General features: G+C 36.3%; 1 protein-coding gene and 1 pseudogene across 3 annotated transcripts; one reads left to right on the forward strand and one right to left on the reverse strand.

The window, feature by feature from the left end:
* Positions 1-26,463, reverse strand: part of LOC128554161 (exportin-6-like) — a 58,179-nt pseudogene that overhangs the window by 23,054 nt on the left and 8,662 nt on the right.
* LOC128554162 (transcription intermediary factor 1-alpha-like) lies at positions 531-11,995 on the forward strand. 3 transcript variants are annotated; one of them, XM_053535412.1, is made up of 3 exons: positions 531-550; positions 1,306-1,390; positions 10,062-11,995. In XM_053535412.1, exon 3 carries the CDS (start codon positions 10,068-10,070, stop codon positions 11,844-11,846), a length of 1,779 nt encoding a protein of 592 aa, XP_053391387.1. In that variant the 5' UTR covers positions 531-550; positions 1,306-1,390; positions 10,062-10,067; the 3' UTR covers positions 11,847-11,995. The 3 variants fall into 3 exon arrangements, with proteins under 3 accessions (XP_053391387.1, XP_053391385.1, XP_053391386.1); XM_053535410.1 differs by lacking the exon at positions 531-550 and adding an exon at positions 928-1,008; XM_053535411.1 differs by lacking the exons at positions 531-550; positions 1,306-1,390 and adding an exon at positions 2,395-2,677.

Raw genomic sequence — 26,463 nt, forward strand, 5'->3', positions numbered from 1 at the left:
AACAGTTCATGAAAAGAATTCATTTAAAGGTATTCTATCTTAAGCTCTATTGGCCCCTAAAAATAAAGCTCCCTCATTCCCAAATTTGGGAGAAGACCTTATGCTGATGATAATGGCTGTATTTGATGAAGTTCAATCGAGCCGTTCATGACAAGATGTATTTAACAGTATTTCTATTTATAGCTCAAGTGGCTCCAAATGGAGGCCAAGTGCCCATCTGAACAATTTTTGAATAGGACCTTAAAATGATGCTACAGACCAAATCTGATGAAGATCCATGAAGCATTCATAAAAGAAAGTCATTTACAATCATTTTCTATAGAGCTACCGTAACCATTTTAACGAAGCTGATAGAGGTCCATGCCAGGATGCAAGATGTGACTAAGATTGGTGTAATTCTGACCAGTAGTTTAAGATAAGAAGCTGTGTAAGACAAAATGATAAAGCAGAACAAGGAACAAACAGACCATCCACCTATTATACCAAGCTGCTTACTCTGAACTAAACATACACCTATTATACCAAGCTGCTTACTCTGAACTAAGTCCAGGTGAGCAGTGCACCAATGGCAGGGGATATGTGCGGAAAAAAGCATACAAATAGACAATAAAACAAACTACAGTAAAAAATTGTAAAATTGTGGGGTGGGGAGCAGAGAGAGAGAGGACTGAGTGTGGGTAGAGTGAGAATGGGTATTGGATGTGGCTGTGACAGGATACCTGAAGAGACAATATCAGTAAACAAAAGAAACTAAAAGTAAAACAAGCAGCCCAATTGATGCACAATGATCACAAAAAGAAAATCTATCCAGGTCTAGAAACTGACTAAAACATTTTTTTATATTTATGGTGGCTACATTTAAACTCTGACAGTGTTCAAAAGTTTATATATCGGCAATTTTATAATAATTTACAGTATCGATTTGAAACCTGAACTAAATCAATGATAGCGGCTTACGTAAATATTGATCAACAATGTATCCTTGGACTCTACCTGTAAGATAAAATTGTAAGTTAGAACAGACAAAAATATCTCATTCTAAATTGTGATTTTGGCAAGATTGAGACACATAATGCAATTGAAATGAAGTATATTGTGTTGGATTTTTAGCTCATTCTGTTTAATTATTTGTCGTTCGTAACATTTACTGCATTATTTAAATGTTGAATTACTTGTCAGAAAATTACTTTGTTTACCTGGCAACCATAAAAATTTGGTAACATAACTAAACTTTGTGTCAATGTAGGAATTCGTCTTCTTTACTGCATTCATAATGCACAAAGATCACGGCAATTTATTTTGCAGCTTCGCAGAATTCAACTGGTAGCAACAGCACGTTAAGACCCACTTTTATTCATTTCAACAACAGCATCAAGACAAATCTCACCAGGTAAGTCATCTTTCCAATATTCCCTAAAACTTAATTATAACTGAAACAAAAACCATTGTGCATACTGAATAAGACTTGAGCACCATTTGTGTGTGCCAGCACTCGTCTTGTAAGTGCTTGATATAAACATAGTGTTGTGAGTTTCAAAGCAATAGCTTTGATAGTTTAGGAGAAAATCTGACCTAAACATAAAACTTAACCAGCCAACGCCGACACAGACGCCACTGATGATCAAATGATGACAATGACTCATCTTTTTTTTCTTCAAAAAATCAGATGAGCTAAAAATCTAGATGTGAGTCTATAGTTCACTGGTGCCCCAACTTCCTGTCAGCTAGTGTACATGGTTTCATGACTCTAAGTGAAATACTTTTTAAGATATATATGCAACACAATCTTTTAAGCACTCTTTGTGTATATGTAACTCTGGTCTGGCTGAGTGAAATCCCAAAAGAACACCAGGTGTGCAACTTCACATGCTCTTTATCAATCCTGCAATGTTGGTCAGATACATGGGACAAAAACATACCCCAATTTACTGACTGAATAGCAAACAGTGCAGACCATGGTCAGCCTGCAATGGATTTGGAGTTTAATAAAGATTGGGTCACGAATGTGATCTCTAGAGTGTTCACAGACTATTCCTTTGATCTGACCTACTGACCTAGTTTATGACCTTACATGACCCAGTTTCGAACTTGACCTAGAAATCATCAAGACTAACATTCTGACCACGTTTCATAAAGATTGGGTCACAAATGTGGTCTTAGTAATAATAGAGTGTTCAAAAGCTTTTCCTTTGATCTGACCTACTGACCTAGTTTTTGAACCCACATGACCCAGTTACGAACTTGACCTAGAAATCATCAAGACTAATGTTCTGACCAAGTTTTATAAAGATTGGGTTAAAAGTGTGGCCTATAGAGTGTTCACAAGGCAAATGTTGACGCACGAGGCACGCCGGACGCCGGAAATGACTGGTCACAATAGCTCACCTTGAGCACTTTGTGCTCTGGTGAGCAAAAAAATCTCTGCCTACCTTAAAATGTTCTCTTTTTGTTTGGGGACGGGGGATATGATCATTACCTAAACCATACAATTTTTCTATTTCACCTAAGTATCATATATCAATAACAATCAGGTTTGTAATCGCCAACAAACTGCAGTCAAGCATTTATTACATGAAAGGAAGTATATTACACCCCTAAACTTGTGTAAATTTGTTAAATCTAGTTCAGTCGCTAAAAAATATTGACAGTGTTTGGAAATTTATACATAGTAAAACAGGTGAGTTTATATTATCTGTTATCATGATTCACTATCTCAAATTAAAACTTAAATCCATATAAATTTTCATCTACGCGATTGTGTCCTTGTGAATGATGTATTTGCGCTAAAGAATATCTTTTAAGAAATTTGACCCTCTAATCATACAAGTGATTATTCAGAATTTAGAACACAGTATTATCATAAACAAGATTGTATAATATGTATAACCCTTAACACGAAATCTAAACAAAAATAAATCCTAAATGTACTGCAATATTTCAATACTAAGAAAATACACATAATCTGGTATTTCACACTGGCGCCAGATCAGAAAGAAAATGCCTCCGTACATGTTATACCCTACCCCTAGGTATTCTTATACCATGGTCATGAACGGGAAAATATACTAACCCATTTCAATCGCGTATTTCATACCTAAAACACGCAGTTCAGTAAATGTGAACTATTGATATTAAACAAGCGATAATTTATCTTCCATCGTGCACCAGTCACATTGTCTCAATATTCCATATTGCAGAGATGCTCCATATATTTTATGCTTTAGTCAACGTTACAGAAAAAACTTGCGTGAACTCCCCTAATGAACATCCGGTCTAGAGGTCACGGCAGTGTGCACATGTTAAGCGAAATGTAAACAAACAAGAGGGCCATGATGGCCCTATATCGCTCACCTGTTATCATTGCACTTGAGGACAAGAAGGTCCTCAGAAAAAATATCTAAGTCCAAAGGACAGGAACAACAAAGGGAGGAAATTAAACCAAAAAGAAAAAAAAATTCTTACAAGGTACAGATATGTCAAAATACACCTAGAAATTGGAGGTACCATCCATGCTGTACCACAGAAAAGTGGTCTTGGTTTTTCCCTACGGCCAATAATAAAAAAGTTACTAAAAACAAGCTATTTATAGTAATGTAAATGGGAAGTAATTAAAAAAAATGATTGTAAGTTAACAAAAGAAGGATCTGCCAAATAAATCTGTTGACATAAATGAAATTTCAGATCAGTATCTTCATTAGTTACGGAGATATACCCATTTTAATTTGAAACAAGAAACGCAGCAATGCCACGAAACCAGGTTTTCAACACTTTTCATAAGAATAAAAAAGTATACTGAATCACAGTGCACCACTTTAAAGCACAACCCTAACCCTAACCCTAACCTAACCCTAACCCTAAACCTAACCCTATTTTTAGTAACAATGACCTTGACCTTGATCCCAAAAACCCCAAAATCAATCCCAGCCTTTGTCTTGATATAAGCTACATACATACCAAGTTTTATTCAAATATCTTTACTGAAACAAAAGTTATTGACCGGAAACACCAGTTTGACGCCGCCACCCGCCCGCCCGACCAACGACATACCCCAATTTACTTTTCATAAGAATAAGAAAGTATACTGAATCACAGTGCACCACTTTAAAGCACAACCCTAACCTAACCCTAACCCTAACCCTATTTTTAGTAACAATGACCTTGACCTTGATCCCAGAAACCCCAAAATCAATCCCAAGCTACAACTTTATATAAGTTTTCTATACATCAAGTTTCATCGTGATAGCTCATTCCTAAGTTAAGTTATTGACCGGAAACCCTTTTTCTATTTTAAGTAACAGTGACCTTGACCTTGACCCCAGAAACCCCAAAATCAATACCAGCCTTTGTCTTGATATAAGCTACATACATACCAAGTTTTATTCAAATATCTTTACCGAAACAAAAGTTACTGACCGGAAACCCTTTTTCTATTTTAAGTAACAGTGACCTTGACCTTGACCCCAGAAACCCCAAAATCAATCCCAGCCTTTGTCTTGATATAAGCTACATACATACCAAGTTTTATTCAAATATCTTTACCGAAACAAAAGTTATTGACCGGAAACACCAGTTTGACGCTGCTGCCCGCCCGACCAACGACATACCCAAATCTAATAACTCAGGTTTTCTAAAGGGAGGTAATTTGACATAAAATCAGTCCATAGTTATCTACCCTCATTGGCTCAGTCCAACTAATGACAATAATGAAATTTCAAATAAGTCCTATAAGTACTTACTGATATAAATCCATTTTGATTACAATCAGGGGAGGTAATCAGATATGAAATATCTCTGGAACCTACGAATGGATCTGATTTGTCATGGAATCCAAGATTTATTGTTGTTGAAGATATTTTGGAAGTTTGTATCAAACTAGAGCTATCACTAAAGGTGATGAATGTACCCCCCGCATGCACTGACACAGTACATTGCAATCTGACCTACACAAGATTGCATAATTATGTGGACTGTATGTATATAGACTGTATGTATACAGTATAGTAACAAAGAACAAAGTCCCATAACTATGCAGAATATTTATCTAAAAGAACGTAACATGCACCATGCACAACTAGGGTTGGTACTGATCACTTGTGTGAAGTTTCATTAAATTGTGCGCAAGGGTTCGGAAGATTTGGTGCGCACAAGATTGCATATGCAGACTGTAAGTACATAGTATGTTAACAAGAAACAAAGTCCCATAACTATGCAGAATATTTATCTAAAAGAACGTAACATGCACCATGCACAACTAGGGTTGGTACTGATCACTTGTGTGAAGTTTCATTAAATTGTGTGCAAGGGTTCGGAAGATTTGGCGCGCACAAAATTGCATATGTAGACAGTATGTACATAGTATGTTAACGAAAAACAAAGTCCCATAACTCTGCAATTTTTTTTTCTGAAAGAACCTAACATGCCCCACGCACAACTACTGTTGTTACTGATCACTTGTGTGAAGTTTCATTAAATTGTGTCAAGGGGATGAGGAGAGATGGTGCGCACAAGATTGTGTCTATGTATATAGTATAGTAACAAAAAACAAAGTCCCGTAACTCTGCAAAACATTTTTCTGAAAGAACCTAACATGCCCCATGCACAACTACTGTTGTTACTGATCACTTGTGTGAAGTTTCATGAAACTGTGTCAGGGGGATGAGGAGAGATGGTGCGCACAAGACTGTGTCTATGTATATAGTATAGTAACAAAAAACAAAGTCCCGTAACTCTGCAATTTTTTTTTCTGAAAGAACCTAACATGCCCCATGCACAACTACTGTTGTTACTGATCACTTGTGTGAAGTTTCATTAAATTGTGTCAAGGGGATGAGGAGAGATGGTGCGCACAAGATTGTGTCTACGGACAGACAGACAACCTGAAACCAGTATACCCCCCCTTACAACTTTGTTGTTGGGGGGGTACAATAAAACCATAAATGAAGTCTCTATATTGCTGCAAAAGCCAAAATAGCCGATTTTGGACCTTTAAGGGGCCATAACTCTGGAACCCATGAAGGAATCTGGCCAGTTCAAGAAAGGAACCAAGATCTTGTGGTGATACAAGTTTTGTGCAAGTTTGGTTAAAATCAAATCATAAATGAAGCTGCTATTGTGCAGACAAGGTCAAAATAACTAATTTTGGCCCTTTCAGGGGCCATAACTCTGGAATCCAAAATGGGATCTGGCCGGTTCAAGTAAGGAACCGAGATCTTATGGTGACACAAGTTTTGTGCAAGTTTGATTAAATTCAAATCATAAATGAAGCTGCTATAGTGCAGACAAGGTCAAAATAGCTAATTCTGGCCCTTTCAGGGGCCATCACTCTGGAACCCATAATGGAATCTGGCCAGTTCAAGAAAGGAACCAAGATCATATGGTGATACAAGTTGTGTGCAAGTTTGGTTAAAATAAAATCATAAATGAAGCTGCTATTGTGGAGACAAGGTCAAAATAGCTAATTCTGGCCCTTTCAGGGGCCATAACTCTGGAACCCATAATGGAATCTGACCAGTTCAAGAAAGGAACCGAGATCTTATGGTGACACAAGTTTTGTGCAAGTTTGATTAAAATCAAATCATAAATGAAGCTGTTATTGTGCAGACAAGGTCAAAATAGCTAATTTTGGCCCTTTCACGGGCCATAACTCTGGAATCCATTATGGGATCTGGCCAGTTCAAGTAAGGAACCGAGATCTTATGGTGACACAAGGTTTGTGCAAGTTTGATTAAATTAAATCATAAATGAAGCTGCTATTGTGCAGACAAGGTCAAAATAGCTAATTCTGGCCCTTTCAGGGGCCATCACTCTGGAACCCATAAAGGAATCTGGCCAGTTCAAGAAAGGAACCAAGATCATATGGTGATACAAGTTGTGTGCAAGTTTGGTTAAAATAAAATCATAAATGAAGCTGCTATTGTGCAGACAAGGTCAAAATAGCTAATTCTGGCTAGACGGACTGACGACGGACGACGGATGAAGGGTGATCACAAAAGCTCACCTTGTCACTATGTGACAGGTGAGCTAACAAAAACAGAATGCAATATATTCACAGTTTTATGATAAGACTCGAAATGATGAATGAAATTCATCTTGTATATGATTTTGAATTTGAAATCATACATTGGTATACATCTATTCTGTTTATTTAATTCATTTTGCACATTTATGCTGCATATAAACATTTTAGCATACACGTGTAGTAAAATGACAACTGACATACATTTTCACATCAGCCAATCAGAGTGTGTCTGTAATCTATACCGGAACTTCACCAGGGAAGTTCAAGCAAGTTTTTTGTGTACCTTTGAAAAAACTGTAAACTACACGTTGTTTTTCTAGATAAGAAGTATTGAAGAAATGTGACCGGTACAAAACGGAAGATAAATTACCACTTGTTTAATATGAATAGTACACATTTACTGAACTGCGTGTTTTAGGTATGAAATACGCGATTGAAATGGGTTAGTATATTTTCCCGTTCACGACCATGGTTCTTATAGAATACCTAGGGGTAGGGAATAACATGTACAGAGGCATTTTCTTTCTGATCTGGCGCCAGTGGTATTTCATACTTAAATGTGTTTTCTTTATTTCAAGCTTCTGGGACAAAAAGTTCAGACAACTGAAAAGCTGTTTGTGTCAAAATTTAATTCAAAAGTTTTAAAGGTGTTGATTTACCTGCAATCTGACTGAAGTACATCTCCTATTACGCTACGCATAGGATCTGAGAACGACCTATTCATAGCCTCGTTTTGACGACCCTTTCACTAGCCAATCAGAGCTTAACTTACAACATTTTGCAATTCTACCTGTAGTCTTGACTTTTGATATTTACAATTCTTATGTCGTAATGTGTCAGATAGCTGGTTAGTTCAGTCAGTAGGCCACTTGCTTTGTAAGCAAGGGGTCCCGGGTTCGAGCCCTGGAATAACTGCACATTTTTCTTACTCTTTGACATCCGAACAAGTCATTTGATTGGTTAAAATAAAACTAGCAATACTGGAAATCCAAAATATACAGAAGATGTATGTGAATGGGTCATTCTCAGATCTTCGTTTAGAAGATCAAGTACTTAAAACAGATTGGATTTACCTGTAGCCAACAACACAATAAAACTAGAGGGTGTTTTTGTCACAAAAACATAGTCTCCCCCCTATGTATACCTTTAGTTCTGGCGACCATTTTGTGTAGCAAAGCAGAACGTGTTGGCAATATGCAAAACTAGGCTTGGTACTGATAACTCCTGTGAAGTTTCGTCGAAATCTGTCTAGCAGTTTGACCTTTACTAAAGCTGGACAAGATTTTTCTACTTTTTTCAGCTCTGGTGGCCATTTTGTGCAGTGAAGCAGAACAGGCCATCGATATGCACCACTAGGCTTGGTACTGATCACTCCTGTAAAGTTTCATTGAAATCCAGCCAGCAGTTTGACCTGTGAAAGCCAGACAAGATTTTTCTATTTTTAGCTCTGAGGGCCATTTTGTGCAGTGAAATGGAACGTGTCGGCAATTTGCACATCTAGGTCTTGGTACTGATCACTCCTGTGAAGTTTCTTTGAAATCCGGCCAGCAGTATGACCTGTGAAAGCAGGACAAGATTTTTCTATTTTTATCTCTAATGGCCATTTTTTGTAGTGTTGGCAATATGCACAACTAGGATTGGTACTGATCATCCCTGAGAAGTTTTGTTAAAATCCAGACAGCAGTTTGACCTGTGAAAGACGGACAAGCTTAATGCGGACAGATGGACAACAAAGGCAAAACCAATTTGTCTCCCCCCTTTTATGGGGGAGACATAATTCATCAGAAGATTTTAGCAGACATTATTATGCAATCAAAAGTAACTTGCTGCGTTATGACCTCCACAACTATCTCTCTAACAATTTTATTTGATGACTGCAGAAATTTGAAAATATATCAAAACTTCTTGTCAAGGCCTCCTATCCTACAGATATCAAGATAAATTTCAATGTATTCAGTTGGTATTAACCTTTAGGTTGTAAATCAGCTGGTAACAAGACAGTTAGTAGCTGCGTTCAGTAAACGCTTGATGCCCCCGGAGGCATCCTTGTCAATACAAAGCAACCCAAGTCCAAAACGAGGTCAAGTTCAAGGTCCAGGTCAAACTGAGGTCAGGTGATGTCCGAAGATGAGGAATGGTTACAGGTTACATCTGCATTAGTATCAAGTCATTCTAGTTAGGGTATTGATGCTAGATGAAACGGTCCCATTTGGTCAACCTCATACAGATGGACTGATGTACGAATGGACAGACAATCACTATATGCAGTAGATGGGGCGCAGGGGGGGAGGGGGGGGGGGGCATAAAAATCAACTGTTAACATTTGTAAGTGGTAGTATATCAATTGGTAACACTAGTTTGTGGTTAAGTAAATAAACTGGTATTAAACACGGTTTTTGGTAGTAAATAAACAGGTAACACTAGTTTACACCAGTAACAACTAGTAACACTAGCTTACGACATAACTTTTAAATTCACCCTAGTCTTTTCCATTGAAAATTATGACGTTCATTCCATATGAACAGCAGAAGGAAAGGCGCAAAAGTTACATCATCGCTGCTTAATGATATTATAACAGACCGCTGTTTTGATGACGTCCAGGGAGAACATTCCTTAGATGATGTCACAATTGCTCCATCGGTGAACAGAATGGCTGGGAAGCTGATTTTAATGTTAAATGCAACAAAATGTGCACAATTTATAACAGTATCTTGTTTAAAAATGGAAAGGAATTATAATGTAAATATAAGAAATGAAACTTTTTTTGGTATTCATGCGAAATGAATGACAAAATAGGATCGGCAAATTAAACATGAATTGCTAGCATGATTCATGGATTTCCAGATCCTATTCTGTAGTTCATTTCGCATGAACACTTCTTCTTAAGTAAATCAACTGGGAACTCTGATTTATGGAAATAAATGCCAAAATTCATAAAATAAAATAAATTACTTCATTTCAAAAGGTCAAGTTTTCACACACAGAATGTGTATGTATAAACACGTAATTATGATTTTAACACTGTTTATTTTGTTAATTTCAGAGAAACATGGCTGTCCCTGGTAAAAAAGCATCAAAGAAATTATCTTCAACTCTGTCTCGAGGTTCTGAAGAAGATTTTGAAGTTTTCTGTCAGCCATGTGACAGAGATGACCTCAGACTACCTGCCGCTGGGTACTGTGTAGATTGTGAAGAGCACCTGTGTGACTCGTGCTTTAACACCCACAGAAGACCAAAACCACTTCGACATCATAAACTCCTAGATAAAGACAACATGCCACACACACAAAATCTTTCTACAATGTGTAGTTCTACTACCGTTGGACAGCCAGATGATCTAACATCTCCTTGCTCTAAACACAAAAAGGAAACGATCAAGTTCTACTGCCATGACCATAAAGCACTTCTATGCAGTGTATGTGTGACCCTTGACCATCCCTGTACATCCTGCCAGGTCAACTACATACCCGATATATCACGACACACCATCGACAGCACTGAGTTCAAAGACACTCTTAAAGAGCTTGACAAAATAACTAAGAAATGTCAGAAGATTACAGCAGATCTAAGGCAAATGGTTGCAAAATCAAATACTTCTTTGACAGATGTTCTTGCAGAAATAGCAAAGTTCAGGAAAGAGATCAACCAAAGATTAGATGAACTTGAAAAGGAAGCTTCAGATGCAGCAAATGCTCTAAAACAAGAGAATGACACCAAGTTGAAAACTACAGAAGAAACATGTGATAATGTCAGTAAATCTCTTAAAGCCTCCTCTGATATGATAAAACAACTCAACACAACCAAGAAAGCAGACAGACTTTTCACAGAGCTTAAAAATGCTGACCAATTAATCCGAGATTGTGAAAAGAGAATGTCACAAGTAAAAACCACAGGAATTACAAAAGAATATACATTTGATCCAAGTGAAGCCATTCAAACATTTCTTCAAAATGAGAAGTCACTTGGTACTTTAAATGCTAAAACACTAGAACAGCCAAGTCCTTCTTCAACTCCAGATTCAAAATCAAGAACTGTTTCAAATCATAAAAACATCTGTGTTAAGACATCATCAGATAAAAAAGATTGTTACATAACGGGAATTGCAGCCTCTTTCCCAAACCAAGTATTTCTAGTAGATAACACAAATTACACAATTAAAATGGTAGACATCAATAGTCAATCTATTCAAAATCTGAGCCTAGATTCATGGCCCTATCATGTCATTCCTACCACCAGAGATGAACTTGCTGTCACACTACCAAGTAACAACACAATACAGTTGATGTCCTACTCTTCAAACAGACTCTCTAAGAAAAACACACTTGAAGTAGATGGAAGGTGTTATGGTATCAGTTATTGTCAGGGAAAACTTGCAGTAACATTTATTGGTCCTGCAAAACTCCAAATCATGGATTTAAAAGGCACTGTACTAACAACAGTCATAGCAAACTCAAATGGGGAAAACATTTTCGGAAGACCAGAATATGTCACTAGCAGCAGCAAGTCTATCTATGTATCTGACCGAGGCATGTTTGCAGTTATCTGGTTAAACTGGCAAGGAGAACTGATGGGTAGTTATGGAGGGATGGGATTTCCACAAGGTATTGCCATGTCAGATGATGGATCATTTTATGTGAGTGATATACAAAAAGGCCAATGTAACATACTCAATGTAACTGGTGACTGTAAAGAGAGTACAACTGTTCTGAAGGATTTAGATCATCCAAGGGCTATTTACTGGTGTGATACTACCAAAACATTTTATGTCAGTAACTACAGTGATGACGAAAAAGAAAGAAACATCATTAAAATCTTTAAGATGTCATAACACAGAGAACTGATTTTATTCTGATATAGAATCAAAGTGCAAACAACATCAAAATAATGTAAACATTATTTTAAATAATCTTCATACATTTGTACTCTTAATAAAATTGCTCATGAAACAAAAAAGCTTCCACCAGATTCACCAGACACAAGTACTGATTCCGAAATAATTTGTAAACCAAAGAAGCAGTCAATTCATTTAGTTTTTTACTTCCACCTTTTTACGCATTTTAAAAAATACCCAAACAGTTTTATTCTAGGATTAAATTCCTGGGTTGACGTACCATCATATAACCTATGCTTTCATGCTTAAAAGAAAATACAAGAGGGTCATTATGATCCTGGATTGCTCATCTGAGTAATATGAGCTACATGTTTCAAATGTCAGACTGATGATTTTTAGAAATTTTTTGGAAGATTTTCCGATGTACAATCAAGTAACCCCTGGGGTGGGGCCAATTTTACCCCAGGGGTCATGATTTGAACAAGTTTGTAGAAGTCTTCTAGGCAATGTTATATATCAAATATCTTAAGATCTAGGCCTTCTGGTTTATTTTTAGCAAATTTATGAAGATTTCCCTATGTACAATCAAGTAACCCCTGGGGCTGGGTCAATTTGACCTGGGGAGTCAAGATTTGAACAAATTTTGCAGAGGTCCACTAGGCAATGCTACGTTTCAAATATCTAACCCTTAGGCCTTCTGGTTTATTTTTAGAAAATTTTGAAGATTTTTCTATGTACAATCAAGTAACCCCATAGGGCGGGGTCAATTTCACCCCGGAGGTCATGATTTGAACAAATTTTGTAGAAGTCTACTCAAAGTCTACTAGGAGTCTACTAGGCAATGCTACATGTCAAATATCTAAGCTCTAGGCTTTCTGGTTTATTTTTAGAAAAATTTTTGAAGATTTTCTTATGTAAAATTAAGTGACCCCTGGGGCGGGGTCAATTTTGACCCCGGGGGTTATGATTTGAACACATTTTGTAGAGGTCCACTAAGCAATGCTACATGTCAAATATCTAAGCTCTAGGCCTTCTGGTTTATTCTTTAAAATTTTTGAAGATTTTCCTATAGAAATCTACGTAAAATCAAGTGACCCCTGGGCCGGGGTCATGATTTGAACAACTTTAGTAGAGGTCCACTAGGCAATGCTACATGTCAAATATCTAAGCTCTAGGGCTTCTGGTTTTTGAGAAGAAGATTTTTTAAGATTTTCCTATGTAAAATTATATGACCCTCAGGCGGAGTCAATTTTGACCCCGGGGTCATGACTTGAACAAACTTGGTAGAGGTCCACTAGGCAATGTTTCACACCAAATATCTAAGCTCTAGGGCTTCTGGTTTTTGAGAAGAAGATTTTTAAAGTTTTTCCTTTCGGTTGCCATGGCAACCAGAGTTCTGCATAGAATTCAATTCTTTGAACAATTTTTGTAGAGCTTCACCCAAGGATCATTCCTGTGAAATTTGAATGAAATTGGCCTAGTGGTTTATGAGAAGATGTCGTTTAAAGTAAAAGTTTACGGACGGACAACAGACGATGGATGAGCTAAAAAACACTTCTGATTATAAATATGTTTATTTTTCATTTAGGGTAAATGTGGATTGAAAGACGGTCGTAGTGGCTTAAGACTTCAAACGTTAAATGGCAATTGAAGTTGAAAATCCTCACAAAGGGAGCAACCCGGGCATGTCTTAGATAATTCTAACCTCGTTCTGCTAAAAAAATTTCACAAACACTATGCCATGCCATCCCCCGTACCCCTCGGTACAATTAGCCAGGTAGAACCAGGCACCACCTTTGGTACCATATAAAAACCAGGTACTTCCATGTACCATATACAAACCAGGTACCCTTTGGTACCATACAATAACCAGGTACTTCCATGTACCATATATGAACCATGTACCCCTTTGGTACCATACAATAACCAGGTACTTCCATGTACCATATACTTACCAGGTACCCCTTTGGTACCATACAATAACCAGGTACTTCCATGTACCATATACGAACCAGGTACCCCTTTGGTACCACAAGCCTGGTACACCGTTAGTTTCCAAGGTAACACCATTGGTGCAATATAAACCTAATAACAACAAATGTAACAACGTAACCTATGTAAATGGTTGAGCAACTACAAGAACGCCTAGCCCTTTTCGCTCTCTGGCCAATTCTTATATGCTCGAAAAAATGAACCAGAAAAAATTGAATTTTGAACCCACGAGTGTCACCAACCACGTTGAATGGCAGCGGCTTGTCTGAGGGACCCATGAGTATGCAAAAAGATTTAGTAATTGACAGTTAACAACTCAGTATGGCATGCCCAAGTCGCACCCAGACATAAGAATTTTCCACCACAAAATAACAAAGAAATAACTAAAATTTCTTTTTATTTCCCCCAAAATTCTTACAATACTACCCTTACAGAAGCAAGCCTCTGTGGCGTACATGCTGCGTATTTGCTGTGTATATGCCGCAAACACAGTAGTATGCCAGAGGAGTACATTTTACATACACCGCATGCCGCATACATGCCGCGTACTATTTCGACGAGTACACAGCATGTACGCAGGAGGTCACTAGTACACTTCAAGTACGCAGCACAGACTCTGAAAATTTAAGGAGTACACTGCATGTACGCAGGAGGGACTTGTACAAGAAAATAGTACACTGCATGTACAATGCAGATACTTTGAAATTTGTGCAGTACACTTCATATACGCGGGAAAGACTTGTACAATTTCTTTTGGCATTTATACTTAGTTTTTTTTTTATAAGTTAAAGTCTGAAGTAAACTTCATATACGTGGGAGGGACTTGTTCATTTTCTTTTGGTGTTTATACTTTGAATTTTTTTAGGTAAAAGTCTGAAGTACACTTCATGCAGGAAGGATTTGTACATTTTTTTTTTTTTGGAAGCAAGAACTTGATTTCCAAGTAACTTTTATCTTAATAGCATAGAATAGTTCAGATTACCAGTATTCTGAACAATGAAAATTTGCCAAACTTTTTGCAATGTTCATTTTTGAAGCTTACATCTTAGTGATTTCTGAGCTGCACCTTGCATGCAGTGTAAAAATATATTCTTTTTCATTTTGAATTAATCCTGGAGCTTTCTAACTTGGATAATTGAAAAGCCTTATTTGAACTTCGTTGCATTACATTTTGTAATACATGAAATAATTACCAAGATAATGCCTCAACAGCGCCCGAATGAGAAGAATTAATAGCTCTCACTGTTATTTGAATACTCTTAAGCAAAACACCATTCTATCATGTTTTATAAAGGCTTTAATGCTCATTATGTTAACTCATTAAGGCCTCACCAAATTAAAAAGTTGTTCATCGGATTTGCCGCTCGTATATTTTCAGAACGTTTTTGGCTAATTGCGCTCGCCCCATTGGAAAAAATCAATCCAAAATTTTTTGGTGCGCTACTTTTTACAGACGTAAAAGTGTATAAATGCTTATATAATTCCAGTCCTAGATTGTTCTCAGATGGATTTTAATCAAAATAAATACATACTACGCACACATCGTCTATAATAAATCATAACACTTATATTTAGTTGCATTAAAGTTGTTTCCCCTTGATGCAGTTACGCCATTTTCTTCAAATGTTTACCAAATTACATGCTACAAAAATTGATTTATTTCATTGAAAAGTGGATGAAGAAAAGCATACATATTTATTTGATAACATCAATCTACATTATTTTGGTAAGGGTAAATACTTATTGATGCATGTCACTTATCTTTTTTCTGTTTTTTTCTGTCCAAATGATCAGCATTTGCATACGAAAGTTGGTGGGGTAAGGAATTTACATTATCACAGCAGTTTTGCCACAAGAGTACACAGCATGTATGCAGCAGGAGTACACAGCATGTACGCAACAGGACTCGGGCCAGGAGTACACAGCATGTACGCCGCAGGAGTACACAGCATGTACGCCGCAGGGGTAGCACACCGCAGGCTCATTTGTATGTGAAAAGTGTATGTGCCACGTACATGCTGCGTACTATTTCCCGCATACTAAATTCCTCCAGCGTACATCATGTGTACTATGTAGTCCACAGCATGTACGCAGCAAGTAGTACGCGGCAGAGCTCATTTGCATGTCAAAAGTGTACTACAAACGTACTATCGGTGTATGTGCGGTGTATATCCTGCGTACTATTTAAAGCCCTTGATTTCAGAACACATCATGTACGCATCATATACGCTGTATGTACACAGCAAGAGTACGCAGCAGGCCTTTTTCTTCTGTAAGGGTAGTTTTAGAACACGTTCATTCAATGAATCCAAGCAATATTCCAGAACAAATTGATCCGTTATTATCCGAGAGCAAGCAACTGCATGGCGTGCTTTAGGCCCTAAAGACACACCCTTCTCTTGCACCACCAAGCGACGGAGAAATTGTTGGGTAACTTCGGGTTAACCTTGCCTCTGTTACAGCCTAGTATGTGATGAAGTCCCTGATTATCCGTTGTTAAAAGGATGTCATTAATACTGAATGTGTGACAAACAAATCCTGAGTGTATGACATATGACAATGAGCGCCACCTGCATAATTCCATAAAGACGGATCCCGAGATTCCCCTTCTAGCTTAATCAGTAGCCTTGCCAATACGAAAACTATGCGTTTGAAAGTTTTTGTCTTAAACCTAGGAAGAGATGTGCATTTGCGCAATATAGCCGAAAATTGGTATCGAGTAGCATGATTACCATTTTTGTGAGCAAATAGCGGGCCTTCCAAACTCGAACTTGCCTTCAAATGAGTTGGGGCAGACTCAGTTGTTAAATTCAAAAGGTATACTGATCGTATCTAAAGTATGACGATGATTTAAATGAATGCATCATGATCTAAACTGAACTGATATGTTCAAGAACAATGTTTTTAAATTGTAATGTTTCATTGTGCTTGGCCTAGGTGAAATAGTCAAGAAAAAACAATAAAAACAAAAGAAAACCATACAACTAATCAGAACATGGTCCGGAAAAGCTTGGACCAATAACCATTATATTAAACAAATCACAAGTATTACCCTACATATTTCCTCCAACTTATCAAAGGTAAAAGGTTAAAAGATGTCCCATTGTCGAAAAAAGGACGTGATCTGTGACAGCCTTCTAAAAGTTTTTTTTTTTTTTTATTTTATTTTTCATTTATATATTTAATACAATAAAACATTGTATAATATCTTCCAAATTGTTCATTTCGAGGGAATGTGTTCAAGGCATAAATCATACATATAAAAAGGGGCTTTAATTTAAAGCCTGAATCTTTTATATTTAAATTGTCAGCCAAATTCACAGATGTCTAGATATTCCAGTATTATTGGTAAAAGACGACTGCCACTGCCAAAAATAGTCCAACAAGCAAATTCGATGAATTGGTATCCCCCGCCGAAAGGGTTTGTGGTCAGGAATGGCAAAAAAATATATCTGGCAAAAAGTTAAGGATGTTACTAAGAAGCAAATCATTTCATTAGTCAAAATCAATTTAACAGAAAATGAATGCTATTTTTTGGTTGGGGGAGGAGGGGGGCAGCAGTGGTGACCGGGTGAGGGTACAAAACATTGATTATTGTCATTTATCATTGATGTTGATTATGAATATTGAAACATTGATGGAAAAGTAAAAATGAAAAAAAAAGGGGGGTGAGATGCATGATCGGGATGATGGGCACGACTAGGTGGGTGAAGTGGGGGAACGGTGCAACTTTGCATTTTGATAAATATTCATGGAGGTTTGAAAAAATAATAACAAGAGCTGTCTCCATAGGATGACACATGCCCCCGATGGCACTTTGAATGAATAGTTATGGCCGATGTTAGAGTTTAGGACCTTTGACCTACGAAGCTGGGTCTTGCGCGCGACACGTCGTCTTACTGTGTCACACATTCATGCGTAGTTATTTTAAAATCCATGCATGAATGACAATGATATGGACCGGACACGCCCATCAATGCACTATCATGTAAAATGACCTTTAATGTCTAAGTGTGACCTTGACCTTTAAGCTACGGACCTGAGTCTTGCGCGCGACATGTCGTCTTACTGTGGCACACATTCATGCCAAGTTATTTGAAAATCCATCCATCGATGACAAAGATATGGACCGGACACGCCCATCAATGCACTATCCATTAACATCTAAGTGTGACCTTGACCTTTGAGCTACGGACCTGGGTCTTGCGCGCAACACGTCGTCTTACTGTGGTACACATTCATGCCAAGTTATTTGAAAATCCATCCATCGATGACAAAGATATGGACCGGACACGCCCATCAATGCACTATCCTTTAATGTCTAAGTGTGACCTTGACCTTTGAGCTACGGGCCTGGGTCTAGCGCGCGACACGTCGTCTTACTGTGGTACACATTCATGCCAAGTTATTTGAAAATCCATCCATCGATGACAAAGATATGGACCGGACACGAAAATTGCGGACAGACTGACAGACCGACAGACAGACAGTTCAAAAACTATATGCCTCCCTTCGAGGGCATAAAAAGGAATTTTTTTTTTTTTGTGGGGGGGGGGGGGGGGGGGGGGGGGGGGGGGGGGGGGTGTGACCAAGGCAAGGTGGTGACCACATGTTTATAATAAATGTTCATTGAAAAGAATGAAAGAAGTCTTATGAAATTCTACCAATTGGTAATGTACAAATCTGTAGATTAAACAATTAAAGGGCAATAACTCTAAGGAAAATTGACCAATTGAAAAACAAGAGCTGTCCGTAAGACAGCGCCCTCGACTTTTCTCAGTGCTTGACTCTGAATTAGAGCTTTGCCAGTAAAAAAAAATTCCAAGTTAAAAAGGGACATAATTCTGTCAAAATTCAAATCAGAGTTATGGGACTTGTGTCTCCTGGTGAAGACTTTGATAGAAAATAACTATTTTGAGTTTCAAGTCAAAAGCTTTAATAGTAACAGAGATATTTGACTTTATCAAAAATTTTAACAAAAAATTCTAAGTTAAAAAGGGGCATAATTCTATCAAAATTCAAACAGAGTTATGGAAATTGTGTCTCCTGGTGTAGACTTTGATAGTAAGTAACTATTTTGAGTTTCAAGTCAAAAGCTTTAATAGTAACAGAGATATTTGACTTTATCAAAAATTTTAACAAAAAAATCTAAGTTAAAAAGGGGCATAATTCTGTCAAAATTCAAATCAGAGTTATGGGGATTGTTTCTCCTGGTGTAGACTTTGATGGTAAATAAGTATTTTAAGTTTTAAGTCAAAAGCTTTGATAGTAACAGAGATATTTGACTTTATCAAAAATTTTAACAAAAAATTCTAAGTTAAAATGGGACATGATTCTGTCAAAATTCAATCAGAGCTATGGGGATTGTTTCTTCTGGTGTAGATTTTGATGGTAAATAAGTATTTTAAGTTTCAAGTCAATAGCTTTGACAGTAACAGAGATATTTGACTTTATCAAAAACATTAACCAAAAATTCTAAGTTAAAAAGGGACATAATTCTGTCAAAATTCAAATCAGAGTTATGGGGATTGTTTCTCCTGGTGTAGACTTTGATAGTAAATAACTATTTTAAGTTTCAAGTCAATAGCTTTGATAGTAACAGAGATATTTGACTTTATCAAAAACTTTAACCAACGGCGACGGCAATGCCAACGCCGACGCCGGGGTGAGTGCAATAGCTCTACTTTTTCTTCGAAAAGTCAAGCTAAAAAAAATGACAGACATCATCGAAGTATGTTGGTTCATATTTATTTCAAGTTTCATGAAATTCTACAAGCTTGTTACTGAGAAATGGCGGCAGACATGGATTTTTCATTAAATCAAGGGCAATAACTCTAAGGGAAATTGACCAATCCAAAAAAAAACTTGACGGGCATCATCACAGTATGTTGGTTCATATTTATTTAAAGTTTCATGAAATTCTACCTGCTAGTTACTGAGAAATGGCTGCGGACGGACATTTTTGGGCATTTTTCATTAAATCAAGGGCAATAACTCTAAGGGAAATTGACCAATCCAAAACTAGAATGTGTCTGTAGGACACAGGGTGTGCCCCCCACCCCCACTGGTACATTTGTCACAAATAAGGGGAAATCATTCAAATGTTTGCAGTCTGAATGGGGTATAGCCTCAAAAAAAAAAGATTTATGAAATGGATTCATTATTCTATATCATATACTTTTTGAGCTATGAGCATCACAAATAAAAAATCCACTATTCTGGCTATTTCAAGGGCCATAATTCTGTAATAAATGCTAAAATTCTCAAGAAGAATGCAAAGTGTGCAAGGTCACATTATGATAAAGACTCGAGCAAGGTTTCATGAATTTACATTAAATACTTTTTGTTTGTTTTGGATTTAATGCCATTTTTCAACATTATTTCAGTTATGTAACGGCGGGCAGTTAACCTAACCAGTTTTCCTGGATTCTGTACCAGTACAAACCTGTTCTCCGCAAGTAACTGCCAACTTCCCCACATGAATCAGAGGTGGAGGACTAATGATGTCAGACACAATGTCGAAAATACTTTTTGAGTGAGGCACATAATTAGGTGAAAATGTGCATTTTTTGACTATTTCAGGGGCCATAACTCTGGAAATAGGGGGCAGACCCAGATGAAAAATAGGAGGTGCGCAAGTTCATATCATGATAAGACTCATGCAAGGTTTCATCAATTTATATCAGATACTTCTTGAGCTAGGCGTGTCACAAGGTGAAAATGTGCATTTTTTACTATTTCAGGGGCCATAACTCTAGAAATAGAAAGCGGACCCAGATGAAAAATAGGAGGTGCGCAAGTTCATATCATGATAAGACTCATGCAAGGTTTCATCAATTTATATCAGATACTTCTTGAGCTAGGCGTGTCACAAGGTGAAAATGTGCATTTTTTACTATTTCAGGGGCCATAACTCTAGAAATAGAAAGTGGACCCAGATGAAAAATAGGAGGTGCACAAGTTCATATCATGATTAAGAGTCGTGCAAGGTTTTATGAATCTATATCAAATACTTTTTGAGCTAGGCGTGTCACAGGGTGAAAATGTGCATTTTTGACTATTTCAGGGGCCATAACTCTAAAAATAGGGGGCGGAGCCAGATGAAAAATAGGAGGTGCGCAAGTTCATACCATGATAAAGACTCAAGCAAGGTTTCATCAATTTATATCAAATTCTTTTTGAGCTAGGCATGTCACAAGGTGAAAATGTGCATTTTTGACTATTTCAGGGGCCATAACTCTAAAATTAGGGGGCGGAGCCAGACGAAAAATAGAAGGTGCGCAAGTTCATATCATGATAAAGACTCATGCAAGGTTTCATTAATTTATGTCAAATACTTTTTGAGCTAGGCTTATCACGAACTTCGGACGGAAGCACGGACAAGAGCAAATCTATACTCATGGGGTGGGGGGGCAGGGCACAAAAAAACTTGACGGGCATCATCACAGTATGTTGGTTCATGTTTATTTCAAGTTTCATGAAATTCTACCTGCTATTACCTGCTAGAGAAATGGCTGCGGACGGATGCACTGACGCACGCATGAAGGTGATGGACGGACAATGCCATTTCAATACCCCTCTCCCGATTTCATCGGCGGGGATAACTAATCTGAAGCAAACCGAAGTAATAGCTAGGCCTACTGAGATTTTTTATTTTATTTAATTTTTTATTTTATTTTATTTTCTGTAAATAAACTAGTATATAAATATATATATGGGCAATATCCCCACTCATGTCAAACATATAGTTGAAGCAATTTCCGATGAAATTCCCATCCCTGCCGGCGCTTTACATGCTTATAGGCTTAATGTTTAAATGCTGATTATTTCACGAATTGGCCATAAATTAAAAAAAAAATTAAATGTATCAAAAGGGGAATTAAATTCCTCATGTAAAAATCCAAAATTACAAATGTTCTGGTGATTTAAACCTATGTATGTATTGTGTATACACGCAAGCGATAAAACCAATAACTTTTACATGACTGTGAACTTTGATTTATCCTCCATTATTTTGGTCCTTATTAGAAGTTTTGACGTTTAGATTGCCAGTCACAACATATAGTCCACGGCCATTCATAATCCTGCTCGAAAGTAGTTGAGAAGTATAGCCACATATACCAAATTATTCCTTGGTCCAAGACAAAAATAATATGCATGTATCTCTTCTGGGGACAGCGACGAGATAAGGAAATGACGTCATCAATATGGCGACCGTTTACAAAAATAATACTGCTGAATAATGGGTGAAAATATTAGTAAAATTGCTTATAATATCGGATATGATGTTATTAAACAAGCCAATTAGACATATCAAATATATTAAATTTACACTTTCTCAGTAGAAAGTATATTTAATTTATTTTAACTGTTTGTTTTGTACCCCACCCACTTAATTTACAAGGCATTTATACCTGTCGCTGCTACCTCTTGAAATTAATTATTTTCAACTAATCTTATGATGTTGAATCTGAAATAAGATTATTTCCAAAAGTTATAAGAAATATAACATACAATAAGGGAAAATATGTTATTAAGGCCACACCAAATTGATAAGTTGTTCATCGGATTTTTTTCTGAAAAATTTGAGGCGGCGAGCGAAAAAATAATTTAAATATTTTTTTTGGTTTTTGAGAAAATCAGGAGCGAGCGAAGAGCGAAGAAATATATTTGTCTTCATTTGGCTCTCGACTGACTAATAAAAACCTTAAAATAGAATGTATAGCCCTTTTAAATTAAAAAGTAAGTCCCCAGGGATTGAGAAAATCTAACCCGCAGACGCACAACAAAGCGAACTCGTGAAAAAAGGTAATAACATTGTCATACAGTACACTGTAATCAAATCGAATATTTTACTGCTATGAAAATGTGGCATTCTTAGCTGACTTTACAAAGTTTTTGATACATCAAATATCTATGTGAGTGTTGCTAGATCTATTAAAGCTTCTGATTTGAAACTTAGAACAGTTATTTACAGTCAAAGTCTACACCAGGAGAAACAATACTCTTAAGTCTGAATCTAGACAGAGTTATGCCCCTTTTTAACATAGAATATTTTTAATTAAGTTTTATATAATGACCAATAGCTCTGTACTTTAATAGCTTCTGACTATTATGCCCCTTTTACTGGCCAAGCTCTGATTTAGAAAAGTCGAGCATGATGTCTTATGTACAGCTCTTTTTTCTAACTTTAAACTTTCATAACATATTAAATTTGTTGAAACAAAGTCTCAATTAAAGTCTGAAATGGAGATTAACGTGCATTAACATTAGTCTACTAAATGATCGGAACATTTGAAAAATCAAAACTGTCCTGAAAACAACTCGTAATGTAAATTCCTTACCCCACCAACTTTCGTATGCAAATGCTGATCATTTGGACAGGAAAAAACAGATAAGTGACATGCATCAATAAGTATTTACCCTTACCAAAATAATGTAGATTGATGTTATCAAACAAATTAGTATGTTTTTCTTCATCCAGTTTTCAATGAAATAAATCGATTTTGTAGTATGTAATTTGGTAAACATATGAAGAAAATGGCGTAACTGCATAAAGGGGAAATAACTTTAATGCAACTAAATATAAGTATTAGGATTTATTATAGACGATGTGTTCGTAGTATGTATTTATTTTGATTAAAATCCATCTGAGAACAATCTGGGACTGGAAGTATAAGCATTTATACACTTTTACGTCCGTAAAAAGTAGTGCACCAAAAAATTTTGGATTGATTTTTTTCAATGGGGCGAGCGCAAGCCAAAAACAAAAAAAAATAATTTTTTTGTGTTTCTGAAAATATACGAGCGGCAAATCCGATGAACAACTTTTTAATTTGGTGAGGCCTAATATCTGCTTTTGATCAGTACATAGAGGGAAATGATTTTGTCGAAATACAAATCAATGTCGGCACAAGTAATTGTCTATCCTCCTATCATTAGAACATGTGCATATTAGGTGCATTGTTTGCAATTTTATTTTATTTAGATTTAAGCACAATCAAGACGACTATGCCAGTAGAAGTTTGACAGATATTTTCTAAAAATTAATACAATTGTTAGACTCAAGTCGGCTTAATTACTCAGAATTACTGTTTAATTATATTCATTTAAACTTGACATCAACACTGAAAGCGTTTTACTGAATTCGTCTTCAGTTCCGCGATAACAAAGGTATCTATAAACAGTATTATTAATCAAACCTGCATATAACGTTCTGAGTTTAATATGGGTTTTCTGTAATTATGTTTAGCTAATAGCACGAGGAGGGGCATCAGGGGCAGGAGATAATCATTCCATTTTCTTTCTTTCATCATTCTTTCTCTGCAACTGAAAATATTTCTCAACAGATCCAATTTGTGATATACTCTTATTCATGTTAAGGCAACGCATCTTTGAACCGTAACACTAGCAATGCATGCATAGTTTAGAACATGACAAATACATGAACAAAATAAAGCCAATAGACAGAAAGTTCAAAACGTAAAATAAAGGAACGTAGTGCGGCAATAGACAGAAAGTTCAAAACGTAAAATAAAGGAACGTAGTGCGGCAACGACTTGGAACGGTCAGTTGCGAAACAATGCTGGTGTGCTTAAACAGTAGTTTGGCAATAATGCTCACACTCTATATCTCCACCATATTTCCAATGTTATAGAACATTATAAGTAAACTTAAGGTATTGGACCCCTTAATAGTAATGTTTAAAAAATAGGATTTGCTTGGTATATTATAAAAAGCTAGATTATAATCCAGTGCAAACTTGCAACAAGAAATTCTTAATACTTTGAATTCAATAGATTGTAATGATGAAGAACTATTAAGAGTGCCATACAATGTAAGTATGTTCTTCCCAAAATTCACAAAGAACATAATAATGAATTGCCATTAGGTTTTCCGGGCAGACCTATTGTATCAGGTTGTAACTCAATAACTGAAAATATTTCTGCATATCTTGATGGAATTTTAAAACCTCACATGGAAAATTTACCTTCTTACATTAGGGACTCTGCAGACTTTATTACTAAACTCAAAGCAGTCCCGAAGTTAAAGGACAATGTTTTTTAGAAACTCTTGATGTAAGTTCACTTTACAGCAATATTCCTCATGCAGATGGTATTGACGCTTGTAAATTTTTCTTGCAGCAGAATGGTAATACCAAAAGCAAGCTTTCTATTGAATCTATTTGTGACTTGATAAATTTGGTTTTAACAAAAAATCATTTTCAGTTTGATGGAGAAAACTTTCTGCAAATTCATGGTACTGCTATGGGTACGAAAATGGCTCCAAGTTATGCTTCAGTTTTTATGGGCAAGCTTGAATCAGATTTTTTACAAACTTGTCAATATAAACCTCTCATATGGTTTAGATTTTTGGATGATATTTTCTTTATCTGGGAGCACAGTTTTGATAAGCTTCAGTCTTTCATAGAAAATCTAAATAGTTATCATCCGTGCATAAAGTTTACCAGTAGCATCTCTAGGGAAACAGTAACCTTTTTGGATGTTGAGATATACAAGAATGATGGTGGTATTATTTGTACAAAAGTTCACGAAAAACAAACTAATAGCCATCAGTATGTAGAATTTTCTTCTTCTCGTCCTATGTCTTGTAAAAGGAGTATCCCTCTAAGTCAGGCAAAGCGTTACAGACGTCTTACCTCAGATGATAATTCTTTTGTACAGGAACAGGAGAAATTAAAAACTTTTTTTATCAAAAGAAATTATCCCACGTCGATAACTGATAAGTGTTTTGATAAAATAAAGTCAGTGTCTATGGATGATGCACTAATTAGTAGTAAAACAGATGACACTTCTAATAACATAATTCCTTTTGTATGTATATACAAGCCATCTCTACCTAACATTGGGGAGGTTTTGAATAAGTACTGGAATTTATTACAACTTTCTAATAGGCAGAGTGTTCAGTACCTTTCTAAATTCAAGCCTATTGTTGCTTACAAGAGACCTACTAGTTTAAATGATATTCTGGTTCATTCTTCTTTTACAAGACCAAGTAGGTATGGTCAAATTTCTAAATATAATAGAGCTCGCTGCTCACATTGTTCAACTATAAATGAATCTAAATTTTTTACATCTTCTGAAAAACTACAGAATTAGAAAGAGTCTTTCATGTAGTTCCAAAAATGTAATTTATGTTATCACATGTAAAAGATGTAATTTTCAGTACGTTGGACAGACCAACCAGATGTGCTCTAAACGCATGAATAGTCATTGTTTTGATATAAACCATTATCCCAAATCTTTAACTAATGTTTCTGAACATTTTAATTCCAACCTTCACACAACTGATGACTTTTCATTCATGCCCATAAAACACATAAATGGTGATTGGAAACATCTACTGAGGGAGACTTACTGGATGCATGAGTTAGACACAGTTTATCCAAATGGAATGAACTCAAAATATTTGTACTAATAATTAATTTAAGATTTTTGATCTTTATGTTTTACATTTCTTACATTTTTCTCTGTATAATCAGTCAATTCTATAGACTATTTTTGATATATAAAATACAGTAATAAGCATTATAAATGTTCAAGTTTTTTCCAGACTTTTAATATCCTATTTGCTATCTGCATTTTCTCTGGAAATAATGTAT

The sequence above is a fragment of the Mercenaria mercenaria genome, unplaced genomic scaffold, assembly GCF_021730395.1.
Source record: "Mercenaria mercenaria strain notata unplaced genomic scaffold, MADL_Memer_1 contig_4772, whole genome shotgun sequence".
Lineage (NCBI taxonomy): Eukaryota > Metazoa > Mollusca > Bivalvia > Venerida > Veneridae > Mercenaria > Mercenaria mercenaria.